Source organism: Phocoena sinus, chromosome 10 (assembly GCF_008692025.1).
Source record: "Phocoena sinus isolate mPhoSin1 chromosome 10, mPhoSin1.pri, whole genome shotgun sequence".
Taxonomy (NCBI): domain Eukaryota; kingdom Metazoa; phylum Chordata; class Mammalia; order Artiodactyla; family Phocoenidae; genus Phocoena; species Phocoena sinus.
Genome location: NC_045772.1, coordinates 3,513,878 through 3,532,582, shown reverse-complemented (window position 1 = coordinate 3,532,582; position 18,705 = coordinate 3,513,878). Strand labels below are relative to the sequence as shown.

At 58.4% G+C, this 18,705-nt stretch overlaps 1 protein-coding gene across 1 annotated transcript in view; it reads right to left on the bottom strand.

Annotated features, from left to right (window-relative positions):
* The window catches only part of CELSR1 (cadherin EGF LAG seven-pass G-type receptor 1), a 144,626-nt gene that overhangs the window by 16,868 nt on the left and 109,053 nt on the right, over positions 1–18,705 (bottom strand). Inside the window, exons 10-21 of the mRNA XM_032644381.1 lie at positions 18,153–18,338; positions 16,673–16,786; positions 15,629–15,803; positions 14,901–15,042; positions 12,630–12,750; positions 10,762–10,945; positions 10,141–10,242; positions 9,379–9,473; positions 8,730–8,939; positions 7,318–7,501; positions 5,651–5,794; positions 406–610 (exon numbers count right to left, since the gene is read on the bottom strand). Coding sequence (XP_032500272.1) covers positions 406–610; positions 5,651–5,794; positions 7,318–7,501; positions 8,730–8,939; positions 9,379–9,473; positions 10,141–10,242; positions 10,762–10,945; positions 12,630–12,750; positions 14,901–15,042; positions 15,629–15,803; positions 16,673–16,786; positions 18,153–18,338 — 1,862 coding nt within the window. The remainder of the gene's footprint in view (positions 1–405; positions 611–5,650; positions 5,795–7,317; positions 7,502–8,729; positions 8,940–9,378; positions 9,474–10,140; positions 10,243–10,761; positions 10,946–12,629; positions 12,751–14,900; positions 15,043–15,628; positions 15,804–16,672; positions 16,787–18,152; positions 18,339–18,705) is intronic.

Genomic DNA, 18,705 nt, shown 5'->3' with positions numbered 1-18,705 from the left:
TGATTCTAAGGTTGCAAAGCGAAGCCTCTGTGCTCCGCCTCTGCTCAGGCCTCGAAGCCCTTCGGTGGCATTGGCTGCTTCAGCCGGTATTTACTGAGCTGCCCTAGGTGCTGGCGCCGCCAACAGCCGGTGGCAGGCAGGTGTGCGGGGACGGATGCCCCGAGCAGGAATTATGCTGCTGAACCTGGGGTGTGTGCTGGGGAGGGGCGTTCCTGGCAGCAACACTAGGCAGACCCCAAACCTCTGGCCCGGGGAGATCACAGGGCAGCGGCCTCTGGCCGTGGGCCGGGGTCACCGTGTAGTGTGCTTGTACAGATGTTCCGGTGGTTGAGATTCTGACTTATGGAAGCCTCGGAACCCTCTGGAAACTGCCCCCCCTCCCCGAGCTCCTGGAGCCAGGCTCACCTGAGGCTGCGGCGGTCCGGGTCATAGCGCTCGGGCAGGAGCTGCCCCAGGGTCCGGTAGATGATGACCAGGGCGATGGCGAACTGGCCAGGCTCCTCGGGGTGTCTCTTCCGCCTCTTGAATGGGGCCTCCATCTCGGCGCTGGGCTGCGGGCGTGCCGTCCGGGGGGCGGCCCTGCGACCGGCCGGCCTTACCGTGGGGCCCTCTGCAACGTAAGCACAGCGTGAGGAAGGGGGCTGGACGCCTGTGTTCCCACCAAATAGCCTTCTACTTGAGCCAGTGCCTCCTGAAATCAATAGATGTTCCATGGGAAACAGTAGGAGGTTTCTCAGAAGATCAAACACAGAACCACCACAGGACCCTGCAACTCCACTTCTGGGTGTGCACCCCAACAAGCTGAAAGCAGGGACTCGACAGATGCTTGCACACCCACGCTCACAGCAAGCGCGATTCACAACAGCCAGCAGGTGTAAGCGCGCAAGTGTCCATCAACGGATGTTGGATAAGCAACACGCGGTCCCATCCGTATAAGGAAACGTCCCTTAGGCTTCGAAAGGAAGGAGGTTCTGGCACAGGCTACAACGTGGATGAACTTTGAGGACACGATGCTGGGTGAGAGAAGCTGGTCAAATAATGTAGATTCCAATTATGTGGGGAACCTGGAGACTGACTTTGTAGAAAGCAGCCACAGTCACTCACGTTTTCCACGTCCACAAAGTGCCCCAGCTGTGCCTGGTCCAGGAGTTGTCTCCGGAAACATCCACCGCCCAGTACGCACTGCACAGAGCACAGGCTCCAGAGGGGCGGGCGGCGGAGGCCTGAGGGTCGGGTTCTGGGAGGGGCGACACGTCTGGGGGAGGGGAGGACAGGAGCAGAGCAGGGGGTGGGGGCTAGAGGTGCAGTGGGGGAGGGTCTCCCCTCTGCCCCCGTGATGGGGACGCCACACACCTTTCAGGCCCTTCTGACCCTGCTCAGGGCCGTGCTGGTCAGTGGCTGGTTAACAGCACCAGTTAGCCACACTCAGCCTGGTTAACAATACTGGTCAGTCACACTCAGCCTGGTTAACAGCACCGGCTAGCTACATTCAGGCTGGTTAACAATACTGGTTAGCCACACTCAGCCTGGTTAACAATACTGGTTAGCCACACTCCGCCTGGTTAACAGCACCAGCTAGCCACACTCAGGATCGTGAACAATACTGGCTAGCCACATTCAGCCTGGTTGTAGCTAGCACTGGCTAGCTACATTCAGGCTGGTTAACAATACTGGTTGGTTAGCAACCTTGGTTAGCCACATTCAGCCTGGTTAGCAGCACCAGCTAATCACACGCAGGCTGATTAACAATGCTGGTTAGCCACACTCAACCTGGTTAGCAATATCAGCTAGCCACACTCCGCCTGGTTAACAGCACCAGCTAGCCACACTCAGACTGGTTAACAATACTGGTTAGCCACACTCCGCCTGGTTAACAGCACCAGCTAGCCACACTCAGACTGGTTAACAATACTGGTTAGCCACACTCCGCCTGGTTAACAGCACCAGCTAGCCACACTCAGACTGGTTAACAATACTGGTTAGCCACACTCCGCCTGGTTAACAGCACCGGCTAGCCACACTCAGACTGGTTAACAATACTGGTTAGCCACACTCCGCCTGGTTAACAGCACCGGCTAGCCACACTCAGACTGGTTAACAATACTGGTTAGCCACACTCCGCCTGGTTAACAGCACCAGCTAGCCACACTCAGACTGGTTAACAATACTGGTTAGCCACACTCAGCCTGGTTAACAGCACTGGCTAGCTACATTCAGGCTGGTTAACAATACTGGTTGGTTAGCAACCTTGGTTAGCCACACTCAGCCTGGTTAGCAATATCGGCTAGCCACACTCTGCCTGGTTAACAGCACCAGCTAGCCACACTCAGACTGGTTAACAATACTGGTTAGCCACACTCAACCTGGTTAACAATACTGGTTAGCCACACTCAGCCTGGTTAGCAATATCGGCTAGCCACACCCCGCCTGGTTAACAGCACCGGCTAGCCACACTCAGACTGGTTAACAATACTGGTTAGCCACACTCCGCCTGGTTAACAGCACCAGCTAGCCACACTCAGACTGGTTAACAATACTGGTTAGCCACACCCCGCCTGGTTAACAGCACCGGCTAGCTACATTCAGGCTGGTTAACAATACTGGTTGGTTAGCAACCTTGGTTAGCCACACTCAGCCTGGTTAGCAATATCGGCTAGCCACACTCTGCCTGGTTAACAGCACCAGCTAGCCACACTCAGACTGGTTAACAATACTGGTTAGCCACACTCAACCTGGTTAACAATACTGGTTAGCCACACTCAGCCTGGTTAGCAATATCGGCTAGCCACACCCCGCCTGGTTAACAGCACCGGCTAGCCACACTCAGACTGGTTAACAATACTGGTTAGCCACACTCAGCCTGGTTAACAACACTGGTTAGCCACACTCAGCCTGGTTAGCAATATCGGCTAGCCACACTCTGCCTGGTTAACAGCACCAGCTAGCCACACTCAGACTGGTTAACAATACTGGTTAGCCACACTCAACCTGGTTAACAATACTGGTTAGCCACACTCAGCCTGGTTAGCAATACCAGCTAGCCACACTCAGACTGGTTAACAATACTGGTTAGCCACACTCAACCTGGTTAACAATACTGGTTAGCCACACTCAGCCTGGTTAGCAATACCAGCTAGCCACACTCAGACTGGTTAACAACCCTGATTAGCTACATTCAGGCTGGTTAGCAACACCGCCTAGCCTCACTCAGGCTGGTTAGTGACCAGGCTGGTCGACACTCTGGCTTTGGGGTCAGCAGGGAGGCAGGAGGCTCCAACTGCTGCTAGGGTTGCTCTTTTCCAGGGTCTGGCTGAGAGCTTTTGGGAAGGTGCGTGGAGTCACCACCCCCTCTCCTGCTCTGTCTGGCCAGTCACCTAACTGGGCTGTTCCGGCTCTTCCTCTGGGCGAGGGCAGTGCAGGCTGTGGGCTTCCTGAGTGGAGAGCCCGATGCTCCCCCAGGCTGGGTGACCCTCCCAGGCCCCCACCCCGACTTGAGACAGACGCCTCCCTGTCGAGGGCTCGGACTTGACGCGCCGATGTTATCACCTTCAGCAGCAAGCGCGTCTACCTGCCCCGCCTCCCGTGAAGTCCCACAAAGCGGGGCCCCATAAGGACGCTGACTCGGTGCTCCCTCAGCCTCCCACCGCCTGGCTCCACTGCCTCCGTTCAGTCGCCCTGGGCCGGGCTCCAGGCCCCCTCCTCTAGCAGGGCTGTCACCTCCCGGGGGCATCAAGTGAGAGGCTGCGGCGGGGACACCAGACAGCACCCCGCAGCGGGGTGGCCTCTCGGGAGCGTGTCATGACCGTGACCCCAGAGCACACACACCCCTTCCCCGTGTCTGCTCCTGGCCCCAGACACATCGATGGGTCTAAAGCTCCAGTTTCTTCCACGACTCGACTGGCCCATCGTGTCTCCAGCTAACCAGTCAGCCAGCAAGTGGGTACCAGAGGCCCCCCTTGGGCAAAGCATCCGGGGGTACCTCACCCCAGTAGAACAGGCAACGCGCACACATGCTGCCTGGGCCAAGGGCTGGAGAGCCTGCCTAGGAGGGAGTCAGGGCAAAGAAGAGATCTGGGCCAAGGGGAGGAGGTCAGTGTCTGAGGAAGGAGGACGTAAGCCTGGCGAAGCCCGAGGGGGCGGGTGAGAGGTGGGCAGAGGCTCGGAGCCAAGCCCCAGGGCTGACCCCCACTAGATGCCTGAAACTGCAGGTATTACAAACACTATCATATATTATATTTTTTCCTACACATACACCTAGGATAAGGCTAAATTTGTAAATTAGGCACATTAAGAAAACAACAATAACCAATAATAGAACAATTACAACTACACACTGTATTAAAAGTTATGTGAATGTGGTCTCTTTCTCTTTCTTTCAAAATACCTTATTGTACAGACTTAATGCCTTTCCCATCTTAACTAAGCACGTATCACGCACTGTGGCTGTAACTTTTAGTTTTAGGTACAATGGCAAACTAGCATATATTTCTTTTTCCTTCCTCACAATTTCACAGATAGAAGATTCGTTCTTACTGTGGATCTCAGCAACCCCAGCGGATGATCTTTCCTTCCTTACTAAGTCGAGAATTTTCGCCCTTTCACTCAAAGGAAGCGCTTCGTGGCTTCCCTTAGGCACAGCTGACTTGCCAACATCAGTATTTTTGCTCTGAGGTCGTAATATCAGGTAGGTAAGGGTCACCTGAACACGAGCCCTGTGATACTTTGACAGTCGATCTGATCACCTAAGTGACCAGTACGCTGAACAAAGGGACGACTCACACCCCAGGTGGGATGGAGTAAGTTTGCAAGGAGCTACTCAGAGCTGCATGCAATTTAAAACATGAACTGTTTATTTCTGGAATTTTCCAGACCACGGTTGACCTTGGGTAACCGAAAACTCGGAAACCACAGATAAAGGGGTGATGACTGTGTATCGCTATTCTGAGGACAATTATGAACAAATCACACCGCTGAACGTTGAAAACCCAAATCAATCCCAAATAAATACAATTTTTAAGATGGGTCAGTTGTCAGGCTTCATCCTACATCAGTGTAAAACCCTCTTTAAAAGTTTTTAAGATGCCTGAATAACACCCATGTAACTGACGAAACGAATTTACTAAAACCCTTCAAATTTTTAACTGTCCGTAACAGAATTTTATGTCTTCAAGCTCCTACCTTGGGGCAGACATTTTCAGTAGCTTGAGTGGATCTGTGAAAAAATACTTTAAGAAAATTCAACATGTTTAAGCCGTGTGGTATTAGAGTTCTAACCCAGGACTGGGGAACTGCACACAGACGGCTCTGGTTTGGTTTTGCGGGGGTGGGGTGGGGTGGGGGGGCGGGGAGGAGTCTAAAAATTTTACATCCACGGAGAGGCAGCTTTTCACTGCACAAGGAAGACAACCTCACGCACGATTTAGGTGTTCCCTCATTCATCACCTTATAAATTAGCCAAACTTTTGTAAGAAACACCCCACCATCGCCTTTCCGTCTGACGCCAGCAAACAGGCTGCTGGCTGCAGGGCAGATGTGCACGTGCAGGTGGCGCTGCGACGACAGCTGACCCACTCCCCCTGCGGCACCACGTAGGCCCGCCCTCCTCCACCTGCCGCCCCCAAGGGCAGCCGTCGTGTCTTAGCAGCTTTACCTTTCCTCTCGGGTGGTTTGAAGAAGTCCTCCGAGAAGAAGACCGAGGACTCCAGGTCTCTGGGGACCTCACCCCGCAGGTGCTTGAACTGTGGCACCCAGGCTCCCGTGAAGTTCAGTTTGTCGAAGACGTCGACGGCGAGAACTGCGGGGACAGGCGCCTCCATCACACGCGGCTCCCAAGCCCTCCCGCGGAGAGCCTGCCCGGACCCGTGCCGTCTTCAAACCGACCAGGACGGCTGTCCCCGATCACCTTTAAACAGAACCTACCTCCACTTCCTGCTGAGTCACACAGCCCGGTGCCTTACTGGGGGTCTCGGGGAGCTCAGGAGGCGCCCCCCCGCCCCCCCCCCACGGGCGTGTCTTTTCCCTGCAGCTGTGTCCCTGCTGGCAGTCAGCCCTGCAGGCTCCAGGGCGACCCCCCAGGTCTTCCCGCTGAGCCGTTTTTCCAACACTCCCGATCCAAAGGGTGCCCTCAATTCACTGCACAGACAAGGGCTGCGCTCCCACCTGAGGCGCTCAGGACCAGGGTGGGTGGGAGCCCTGGAACACGGGAGGCAGGGGCCACTGGCCCCAAGGACTGGGAGGATGGACAGGGCTGGCCTGTGGCCCGAGCCCAGGGAGAACCAAGAAGGAAGCTCTCGGCCCAGTGCAGGGGCGATGGTCCCAACCACAGGGCATCAGAGAAGGACACTGGAGGGGCGTGCGGGCAGAGGTAGCCCAGAGGTTTGGCCGGGACCTGCCTGAAGTCTCTGGAAGGGGCTGGGGGGCAACAGCTACACCAGGTGCCTGTCAGGCACCCGTGTCCTGTCCATCCCCGAGAGTCTGCAGGCCAGCTCTGCCAGACCCTCCCTCGGGACAGAGGCCGGAATGCAGGGCGCTCACCCTTCTGCCCTGCCCCAGTGATGACGGGCTCCCAAGCCCACCTCCACCCCAATGCAAGGCAGGTGGCATCCCGGGCTCAGGTGGGCCTGGGAGGTGCAGACCAGCCCGAACATCTTCTGTCAGGAAGTGAGGGCCCCGCCCTGGGAGCCTGAGAGTTCACGCCAGGGATGCTGCCGCACCTGGGTTAAAGGCTCAGGCCCTCCTGGCGACAGATAATCGGCTAACTCAAGGGGCGATTCCCTGGGAAGGGGCAATCCCTGGGTCCTGCCCAAGCCCCCATGGGGGTGCTAAGTAAACAGTCACGGGAGGAGAAAACCAGCAGCCCCTGCCTGTAGGACGGGCCCCCGCTCCAGGGACTTTGCTGCTATGTCTCGGTGGGTAGGCCTGCACCACCAGGGCTTCCTCCCCAGGAAGGAAGCCGACGTTCAACCCCTGACCCCCGAGCAGCACGTCCTGGGCCCTCAGGGTGACTCGGTCCACAAGCGTTGGCTCTGCTGGTGGCTCGGCTCCCAGCCCAGAGAGGGGGTTCCCCCTCCGCCAGGTGCCAGCTGCCTGTCCCCGGCCCTCTCCCAGGGTCTGTGCCTCTGCGTGAGCCTGGAGGCTGGACCTGCCGCCAGACCCTCCAGCCCACTTCCCCGGGCAGCCCCACACCTAGTTCTGAAGGTAAGAGGACCACCAAGATCCTGCCAGCGTCGACCCTTCTCCCAGAGATGGCCGAGGGGGGCTGCACCTGAGATGGGCCCCGGGGTTCCACCGTCCCCCCCGCCGGGCCCACAGCCTCACTCATGTTGGGGGTGACGATGACGAAGGGCCGCAGGTAGGTCCTCCGCAGGTTTCGGGCCACGTTGCTGAAATAGGCCTCGAAGCACCTCAGCAGCTGTGCGGTGCCCCCCTCGCTCCGCTGGATCTGCTCCCACGCGGCCCTGGTGCCCGGGGCCAGGAGGGCGCTGCCCGCCTGGACGATGTCCTGGTCAGACAGACAGACAGACGGCGCTCTGCTCATGTGAGCGGCTGGCCGGCGGAGGCCTGGCTGACACGCTGGGGCCCAGGCTCCAGAGAGCCTTTAGGTCACAGGACCAGGCCGGGCCAGGATCAGAAACCGCGAGAGGCTGTGGTCTCAGCTCCAAGGCAGGAGACACGTGTCGGGGGAAACCTTGCAGGGGGTTTCACCGTGTGCACCCCGAGACACAAAGGGGAGCAGGCGTGCGGAGACGCCCCCTGTTACATCGGAACTCCCAGTCCCACCAGGAGAGCCTGGCCTGGGAACGGCCGCCCCGTCGCTGAGCCCACAGCAAGGCAGCCGAGGACGCGCTGGGGGTTCCAGTTCGGTGACGCTCCCGCCCTGAACACCTCAGATGAACAGGGGGCAGCGTGGGGAGGACACTCGGGCTGTCACGGGGATTCAGGGGCCACAACCCAGGTGGAAACCAGGACGGAAAGCTTCTGTTTGCAAAGAACCGGAAGTGGGAACAAATCCCTGGGCCTAGACTCTCAGACCTGGACTGAAATACAGGTGCGGGAACACTGCCAAGGCCCTGAGGGCTCCGCACGGACAGGGGAGGTCCCCGGGGGCTCTGTGTGGATGGGGAGGCCTTAGAGAGGGGTGAAGGGGAAGCACAAGGCAATGCCACGCCTCACCCGCACCCCCGGCAAGAGCACCTTATAAACTGGATGAATGAGCCTCTCGCCAGTTATGCTAAAGACACGCCTCAGGGGCTGATCACGTAAAGACAAAACAGGACTGTCTCTACAGCAGGAGGCATGAAGCCGTGTGAGAGCAGGACCTCAGGGTTTGGAGAGGGGGTGTCCTGGCACCCCCACTCTTATGGGTTGTGTGCCCTTGGTTCCCTGTGCCTCAGCTTCCTTAATTGTAAGGCAGGGCGACAGCTGAGCTTCATACAGGATGTGTGTGGGAATAAGTGGGCCGATCCCTGTAGCCCCCAGGACACCGACGCGCATGCAGTGGTCAGCTGACAGCGGCACCGCTGTCGTCACCATCAGGCCTGTCCCTTTGCCAAGACGCTCCTAACACTTGGAAACCCTTTTGCTGGTCACTGAACTGGCCTGGGCTCACGTCTGAAAAGGGCAGTCTCGCCCTGAGGACACCGGGCCAAATGACCTTCCACGACCGAGCCAGGGCCCCCAGTCCAGCTCACCCCTGGACGTGCGGGGCTCTCTGCCCGCCGCCTTCCTACCTCGTGGAAGTCGGCGTCCTGCGTGGCCGCCAGCTCGAAGCCCTGCTGGCTGCTCTCATGCAGCAGGATGCGGGCCAGCAGCTGGTAGGCCGTCCGCACGTCGTTGCCAAGGAGCGCGTCCGTGTGCCGCGTGGCGTTGCGTAGCGCCCGGGCCAGCCACAGGGACCGGTCGCCGTCCATCCGCGTCTCGTTCCGGCTCAGCTTCTCGTTCTGGGTCGGGGAGCAAGCACCAGGTCGGCCCTGGGCCCTTCCCCTGACTCAGAATCCACTACTTTCCAGTGGAAATACCCTTGTCAGAAAGGAACTTTAAAAATCCCCAAGCCCCAAAATGAACTTGGGCTGATGGCCGTGGCACAAAAAAGGAGGGTCTGTCAGGCTAAAAACCACTTGGAAAAAGACACCAGGTGGAAGAAGGGAGAGAGTATGACACCGTGAGTCATGGGCGGATGGCAAGGCGGGGGACTCGGACGTGGGGACTCTGAGTCTGCAGAACCAGACGCAGGGTGGGATCTGGAAAGGGAAGAGGAGATGGCTGCCGCGGTGCCCCAAACAGATGTGCTGTCCCCGGGCCCCGCCCAGCCTGGGACCAGCATGACCCGGCGGCCTGGAAACCCACCCTCTTCCTGCACGTCCCCAGGGTGCAGCCTACCATGGCTTTGAGGTCCACGAAGGAGACGGTGGTGCAGTTAAAGAGCTCCGGGGGCAGCCAGCCCTTCTCCCCACTGCAGTGCCGGACCGCGTTTCCTAGGGAACAGAGAAGGACCCGCCAAGCCTGAAAGCTGAACTGTGAATGAACCCCTCGGCTGGCCCATGGCCAGCAGGTGCCATAGCCACGAAGCCAACACTGCTCTTCCCTCAGACCTGGGAACACGTTGACAGCTGCCTGACATTCACAACCAGGCCTTACCGTTGGCCTGAGCTGCCCAGCAACTATGGGTGGACACCTGAGCGAGTCCGTGAAAAGAGAAATCGGCTGAGTGGTCCATCGAGCACCCACCGTGTCCACATGCGCTGCAAGCCCACCCGGATCCCACTCCGGGCTGGTGCTTTCTCTGCACTGACTCACCAGACCTCCCCCGGCCCCCTGTAGCCAGACACAGCTACCATCCCCGTTTTACGATGAGATGCCAATGCTGTGAACGGTGAGGCAGCTTGTCCAAGCCTCCCCACCACCGTCCCCATCCCAGCCACTAGACTCTTTGTATTTTCATTGTGCTCTTTACAGGTTTTATCATTTACGACCGAGGAAAAAGTTATCTTATCCCCCCCGATCACTTTGGCTAAAGGAACTATTTCAACACAGAACATCCGGTGAGTTCCGATGCCTCAGCCGGCTCTCCCGCAAGCCGCAGGCCTCCGTCTAATGTCCCGCCTGGAACAGAAGCCACAGGCCACACCCCGCGGTACTTACCCACAGACCCTTTAGGGCACGGCACTGCGGCCGGCTGCCCGAACTTGGTCTGCGGCCACCAGATGCCAGCCTCAAATGCTCTGGGACAGCCGTTGTAGATCACTGGGGTACAGAGGAGAGAAGGCGCTCAGCCTGGCACATCCGTGCACACAGACGTGCAGCGTGCTCCACAGGCTCCTCCTGGACGGAGGCCCCGCCCCCGCCAAGAACCGGACCCCTCGCACCCCCCGTCGGTGTTAGAACAGGGGGAGGGGGGACGCAGGCTCCGACCCACGCCTCCTAACGGGCCAGTGGACAGAAGGCCAAGCAGACACAGCTGGACCAGGAGGCTGTCAGGCGCCCCCACCACGCCCCAGGAGTGTGGGGTGCACACACACGCACACACGCACGCACCACACATGTGCATACACGTAGACACACGCATACACACGCACGCACACATGCATGCAGATATGCACACGTAGACACACGCATGCACGTACACACGCAGGCACACACACACACCCCACACGGACACATGCATACACAGAGACACATGCAGGCACACACGTGCACACACACGCACACACACAGTGGCCTGTCCCTGCCGTACAGCCTGAGAGGGTCAAGGGCAACGCGGACCTTCGCAGCCGAGGACCGTGACCTCGGCGAAAGGGTTGTCGCAGCGGTTGCACTGGCGGCCAATGACGCCGGGCTTGCAGCTGCACTGGCCAGTGTCCATGTCGCACGCGCGGCTGTGGGAGCCATGCGGGAAGCAGTCACACGGCAGGCAGGTGTCCTGTGCCGGGGGCCTGTAGTAATTCTCCTGCAAGAGCCAGAAGCAGAGGCTGGACGTCAGACACCACAGACAACCTGCACCTGGAGGGCGTTTCCTGAGCAACGTCAGGGTTCCCTGGCCTCCCGGCTGTCCTCCACCCACGGCCTCCAGGCCAGCGGCGTCTGAGGCCCCCAGAGCGGACGGGGCAGGTGTGTCCTCCAGAAAAACACACCCTCTCTCACATCTCAGCAAACACCGTGAGCCACCGTCTGTCCTTAAAAGGATCAGATATTCAAATGGAGATCTACGCACAAGGGTACCAGGATGGCTGATGGAGGTGTTTTTTTTTTTTAATTGTGAGAAATTAGAAGCCACCCGAACATCTGTCACTGGGCCCGTCAAGCTGATGGTCAAGAGTGTGGGCTTCAGTTCTGGGAAGTCCTGGATTTACGCCCAGCTTGGCCATTCACTGGCCACACTGCCCCTGCCAGGACACTTGGCTTCCCAAGGTCCAAGGGTCCCCGGCTGAAAACTGAGCAGACTTGTGGCCAGTGACAGAGGCTTCTGTGTCAGGCAGATACACGGAACTGTCCCACAGGGGGCTCCAACTGTGTGTCTTCCAGTGCCTGAGGAGGCAATGCATGTGAGCAGTCACTCTGGGAGGGCACATGGTATCACTGTCACTGTTTATACAGTCCTGTCTCCATTTTCTACAATTTTTGATGAAAAAAAAAAACCCTAGGCATGTTTCCCCCAGGTACCCTCCTCACTCTCCTCCTGCCCTGCCCCCCACCAGTGCCATGACCGCCATCTCACACCATGTGGTTTGTGTGGTCCTGATCTGCCAGGGCCCTTATGATTTTTCAGGCGACATCGGAGGCACGGTGGACACGCAGGACACGACGCATGTCAGACAGGGCGCCAGGGAGCATCAGAGGGCGCCGTGACGGCAGGTTCCCCTCTTGGGTCAGCAAGCCTGGCCGCGGGACAGCGCGTCCCTCCGAGCGGCTACTGTTACGCACAGAATTCTCCTTTGGGATTCAAGTTACCGGCAGCTCACGGCAGTTGTCGACACAACATTCTGAAGGTACGTGGAGTTTTCTGGGAGGCCCAGAGGGTCGGGGTTCCCTGTGCTTTGGGCTGAGAACACTGCAGCTGTGCACGAGGATGACAGGCACCCGAGGCGAGGGAGTGGGCAAAGCTTCTCATATTTTAAATGTTGGTCGTCACTGGGGACTTCCCTGGTGGTCCAGGGCCTAAGACTCCACACTCCCAAAGCAGGGGGCCCGGGTTTGATCCCTGCAGGGAACTAGGTCCCACATGCTGCAAGTAAGAGCTCGTATGCCGCAACTAAAGATCCCGCACGCGGCAACGATCCCACGTGCCGCAACTAAGACCCGGAGCAGGCAAATTAATTAATTAAATATTTTTTAAAATGTTGGTGATCACTGAGTGGTTTGATAAAAGACCAGGAAAATGACCGATCAGGAGAACCATGTTTGGTGACGAGGATGAGTCAAACTCACAGAAATTGCTTGGTTTCCCGTGACCGTGTGTGGGGCTGAGGCAGCTTACAGGTGAGAACCTGTAAGCTGTGCTCACCCACGGTGAACCCTGTGAGTACCCAAGGGTGTGTGTGTTCGTGTCCAGGTAGACGTGTGGGCGGGTGTGTGGGTGTGCACGCCCCGCCGTCTCCCTGGGTCCCTGCTGTCCACCCGCGGCCGGGCCTCACCTTGCACTGGCACTGCCCGTTGGTCTTGTTGCAGTCGGGGTCGAAGCCTTTGCTGACAGCACAGTGGCAAGGCCCGCACACAGGGTTCCCCCACCAGCCTCTGGGGCACGGAAGGTCGATCCTGTTGGGAAATCAGATGGCAGACGGAAGGTGTACAGAACTGCCCTTTTTGGAACGAGAGGGATGATGGAGGCCTGGTTGTTGGCTGGACTAGTTCTGGGCACCTCCCGCCCCCCTGAGTGGTCCGTTGCCCCCTTGCTGGCCCCCACCTGCAGGACTTAGCATTTTATGACCTATGCCCAGCCTTCCGGGGCCCCGCATCTGGAAGGGTTCTACCTACAATACTGTTATTTTAAAATAATTTGTTTGCTCACTTTTTTCTTCCACCTGCAAGATGCAGGTGAGTGCCCCAACCCAGCTTCCTATGAGCACCGTGTCAGTAAGTTCTCTCTGCTCAGTACCCCTACACCGTGACGCTGGCCCACGAGGGAGGGCGCTCAGGGACAACTAACCCACCGTCAGGCTGGCTCTTCACCCAGCCCCACCCAGCGCAGACCGAGCCCAGCTGCCCTGGGCAACCTTCTCCCGGGTCCCAGGCATCTGGCAGCCCAAGACCGGTGGGATTGGCAGCATCGATGCTTCCCGGGTCCCCTGGGTCAAATGCTGACCACATCCCCATGGATGCTGGGAGCAGCCTTTCCTGGGATGTGGAGCCTGCTTCAGTCAGCCCAGAGCAGCCCTGGGCTGGACACGGTGGGCTCAGAACCGTGAGACCTGCCCAGTCCCGCCCTCTTGAGCTGCCCGGGCAGACCCTGAGACAGGCGACCTCCCCGGTGCCGAGGCCAGGCTCCTCCCTGCCCCGCCCGGTGGTGGCTGCTGCCTGTCGCTGTCACCCTACGCCCACTCCCCACCTGAGCGCTCACTTGAGTGTCCGCTGCTGACCCGTCTGCCTGGGGATGCCCCCCAAGTGTCCTTCAGGCTCCGCAAAATGAAACGCTGTCCTGTGTTTACTATCCTGGCTAACGGCATTCCATCCGCCCACCCGCCAGCCATCAACCTCTCCTACGCACTTGTTCACCTAACCAGCAATTATTAAGTACTGACTGTGTACACACTAGGGGCATAACAACGACCAGGATGGGCTGGGGCTCCAGGCTGGTGTTGATGGATCTACATCAACAGTGTGGGGATCCCAGAGACTTGGTGTCGCACCCCTTCCTGCTGTCTCCTCAGCCCTGCCTTGCGGGCATCGCCAGCCCTTGGGGACGCCGCACGGCCTCCCAGCTGGTCCCTTTGCCTCTGCCTTCCGTCTGCTTCCACCACACTCCACCTGTGAGCTGGGGGCGCTCTGACACCCAGACCTGATCCTGCCCCTTTTCTGCAGAGCCCCTGCGGCCTCTACAAAGCCCAGCTCTGTTCCCGGTTTGCAGGCAGGCCCTCTACCCAGGCCTGTGCGTCTCCCTGGCGCAGAACATGCTGGGACAGCACGCGCCGGCTCTGCCCGGGACCCACCTGCTGAGCTCCTTAGACCGGTCTCATCCCATCACTGCTCTCCGGCCCTGCCCTCTTGGTGTCCCCGCTGGAACGCCCCTTCCTTCAGCCCCGCTGACTCCCAACCCGCCATCATCCAACGGGCTGTGCGGTGCCGCATCCGGATCACGGGTGGGGTTACAGCACACACTCCGGTCCCCAGTGGACAAAAAGCAGGGCGAGGTGTTCCGGCCAGGTGGAGCAGGCTGGCACCGCGCGGCTTCTGCGCCAGGACAGCCCGGCACTGGCCGAGGACCGGCAGCCTTCACCGCAGCACGTCCCAAAGGGGCTGGAGTCTCGGTGTGTGAAGACTCCCATCTGGGAGAAAGTGCTCGTCCTGTGATGACTACACACCTGGACTGCGGGGGCCTGGAGACCAAGATGCCCCCAGTGAATTACACCAGGACTCTACGCGCACAGCAGAGATGACTGCCTCTCCCGACTTGAAAGATAAAGTGTTTTCTGTAATTACACTCATCTTCCCGTATCTCGGCGACTGCCTGCTCTGTGCACAGCTGGGCTCTTGATAAATGAGTTGTGCCGTGCGTTTCTGGGCTGGAAACATGCTCAGTGGGGTTAGTGTGAGATGCCCAACTGGATTTTCGTTCATTTCGTGCCAAACTGAAAGGACGCGTCCTTGTTACCCTGAACCACACGCATTTGGGGGCTAAATAGCAAAGAGGAGACAACAGGTCAGGAGAAGTAGCCACGTGGACCCTGAAAGCGAGGGCGTACTCTCACCTGTTCTCGCAGTACTGCCCGTAGTGGCCGGACCCACACTCACACACGTAGCCCCGCGGGGAGTCGGGGCTGTGCACGCAGGCTGCCACGTGCTTGCAGGGGTTCACGTGACACGCGTCCACACACTTCCTTCCAAAGTACCCTGCGGGGACAGGCCAGCGTTAGCCCACCCCAGGATCTGGCTTTGCGAGTCCGCTTTCCGGAGCGACACCCTCTGTGTTAGGATGTGTGCTAGCAATCTGCGGCTTCCCCAGGCCCCGACTTGCCATGCCACTCTGCAGAGGAAAGTGGCAAAGCCTCTCAGAGTCACAGGAAGCACGAACACTTGGGGGGTCAGACCTGGAAACGCAGAGATGAGGGCCTGCCTCCCAGGCCCCCCGGGAGGGCTCACAGCGGGTGGGTACCAGCTGTCCTCAGCCACATCACCTCAAGATTCAGAGACAACCCCTGAACATATTAGTTTTTAAATGTGCGCCTTTCACAGACTCTCCCTCGTCTCAGTATATGCCCCGAGGATCCAACCAAGAGTGTCCCCTGTCCCCCACGTGAAGAAGACACAGGACACAGGGCCACTCCTTAGTTACGAAACAAAGCTCAGGGCGCCCCAGACCCCCAGAGAGGTGATGGGGGAGCCGCCGCCCAACTCGGCTTTCCACAATGTGTTTTAAACACCAAAGGCGTCGCCCTCCACCGACGGGCACCAGGAAAGGGGGGCTGTGGGCGCCCACCTCTGTCGCAGATGCAGGAGTAGCCGTCCCAGGTGTCGTGGCAGTGGCTATGCTGCGGGCAGGGGCTAGAGGAGCAGGGGTCCTCCACGTCACAGCCATCCTTCACCCTGACCTTGAGGGCGTCCTTCATGTTCAGCGTGGCGATATTGGTGGCCGTCTCCCCCATTCTCACACCCTGCGTTAAAGAAGGGCAGCCAGAGTTGGTGCTGGGGCCTTGGGGCTGGAGGAACCCCAGAAGGTAACCAGGGGTTAAGAGAACCCCAAATTCTCTTGGGTCCCTTGTTTTAAAAGCTATGCCTCATTTATTGAAAGGGCTGGGACTGGTGGGGGGATGGCAGGGATGAGGGGCACTTCTGCTCCCCCGAGGTGTGGATCCCAGGCAGGGGGACAGGCCACCCGGAGTGAAGACGGAATGATTCCATATTCCGATAATTCCATGGTGAGGGTCACGGAGAAAAAATAATGAGGATGATGGGCGAGCACGGCCCCTGATGAAAGTGAGCAGGGAGCTCCCGGGAGGAGGGGGCACGTGCTGAGGTGGGGGGCCACCCGTGCGAGGCACCTCGGGGCCAGATCGCCCGGGGGCGGGGCGGGGGCGCAGGGGAAGGAACTAAGGATTGATTTCCCTGCAGCGGGGCTGGGGTTTGGGGGCGCAGGCAGAAGCAGGGAGACATGAGCTCAACTACTTTATAAACAGCTCACTCCGGCTGCTGCTAGAACACCTGGTCTAGGGGACGAGCGTGGGACCCATCCAGGTGAGCACGGGGGGTGGGGCTGGTGCAGGCAGCGAGGGGCAGGTTCTGGAAGTGACATGAAGACAGACCTGCAGGGGGCCGACCGTGGCGTGGCTGTGAGGGGAACTCGAGGGGAAGCCTGGGAGAGGAGGGGGCTCTAAGCGGGAAACTGGGTTTGCTGAAGCTGGGCTGGCGATTAGAGAAGTCATTCGTTTACTGAAAACTAACAGGATGACCAAGGACACCAACTGCGGCGCTGGCCACCCCTGAGCAGGACGTGGCGGGCCAGGGCCGGGCTCGGGGAGGGTACCTGCATGCAGCCCCGGAAACCGCGGCGCACGGAGACCTTGTCTTCAGACACGCCACCCACGATAAGGCTTCTCATCCTCAACCCAGGAAGCTGGTTCCCGATCTGCACCGTGTCCTGTGCAAAGAGAGGGGCTGCATGCACCATCTGGAAACGTCTGGCTGGAAAGAATTTGCTCAAAGGCTAAAATGCAGTCGCACCGGCAAGCCCCTCACAGCCTGAGGACGTCTGTGCCTCCAAACAGAGGGCCCGGCTCAGCCTCCTCCGTGGAGAACACGGCTGTTTGTGTGTGACGGGCAGGGTGCAGGAAGCCGTCAGAGGACATGTGTCCATGTCCCAGCCCAGCCAAGACGGGCATCTGGGGGGATGAGGGCAACCCTTCCATCTCTGTCGTGGGCACCGCCAACAAGCCACTGCGTGAAAAAGCTTGACAAACTAGAAAGTGGCAGTGAGTGGAAAACACGTCCACAGGGGCGGGAACCTAGAAGAGTCTCAGCTGGATCCTTAGGCTCAGGAAGGTGCACACGTAGAACACGGCAGTTTACTCCCAGAGCCAGGTGTAAGGTGAGCCTGGACTCCAAAAGCACTGAGGAATCACGAGTAGCCCCTGAAGCGCGTGAGGGTCCCGTAAAGATGCCTCCTGTTACCTGGCTGCAAACCTTGGGAATCCAGCGGGGCTCAGCAAGTGTCCTCTGAGTCGCCCTGCCTGGAATGCCACCTGCCCATCTGGGATGCGCAAACCCCTCTGGTGTCCCACGGCCCCCTCTGGAACCTGGATCTCACTGCCCCCCCACCCATATCCATCTCTGTACCCCGAGGCACAGCAAGAGCCTGCAGCTGTGGCGCAAGCCAGCTTTGCTAAGAGAAACCTCTGCTGACGGTGCCAATGGCATCGTGATGGGACGCACAGAGGGACCACGCCCAGGGCCTGACGCCGGGAGGTGACCATCTGGAAAGGGGATGAGGTGCAGCTTCCAGTGTCCTCAGCGTAGGAGGAACATGAGACCCGAATTCAGGCAAGCCCAGAAAGCACTTCCTCAAACCCACAAGGGCTCTGGCAGGGCCTGACACCTGGAGGGGTCGCTCTGTTTACCCACAGGCCCACTGAAGGGGTCTGGGCTTCCCTGGTGGCGCAGCGTATAAGAATCCGCCTGCCAATGCAGGGGACACGGGTTCGATCCCTGGTCCAGGAAGATCCCACACGCTGCAGAGCAACTAAGCCCGCAAGCCACAACTACTGAAGCCCGCCTGCCTAGAGCCCGCGAGCCACAACTAGAGAAAGCCCGCACGCAGCAATGAAGACCCAGCACAGCCAAAAATAAATAAATAAATAAAAATAAACAACAACAACAACAACAAAAACTATAGCACTGTGATGTACATAATGTGATACATTACGTACTGGGGTACAGCTACACTGGGATGTGCTAGTGGTTTCCCAGTGAAGGGGTCTGTTCCAAAGGGGGTACAGGTGCCCACTCACCTGGTCCACACCATAGTCCAAGGTCATGACTGCCAGGTACTTGATGTCTTTGCCCTCCTTGGCACTCTTCAGTTCTATCAACAGGTGGTGCCAGGCCCCGTCAGTCACGCGTGACCTGGACAGTCTCATGGACACCACATCCGAGGGGCCGTGGGACACCTCAAACTGGACGTAGTTGTTCAGGATCTGTAGGATGGGGGGAGCTACACTAGTCACTGAGGAGATGAGGACAAAATACAAAATACGCTGCAATCACTTAAGTAACAAAGCCACGCAAACAGACTTACCACAGGCCACTGGATCAAAGATGGACTTAAAAATTAGGCAAAGTTTAATTTGCCGTTGCCTGTATGTAACACGCTTCAGAATTACATGCCTTCTTCTATGGTAAGAAGTGTCGAACGCTGACAGAGGTCAAGTAAGATAAAGCCCGTTGGACTTAAGTAAGGGGAACAACCACAGATTCAGGTGACTACTGGGCTCTTATTTTTGGATGTAAATGTTTCATCTTATGAGACAAGATTCAGGCCGCCATGTTCAAATATATGAATGA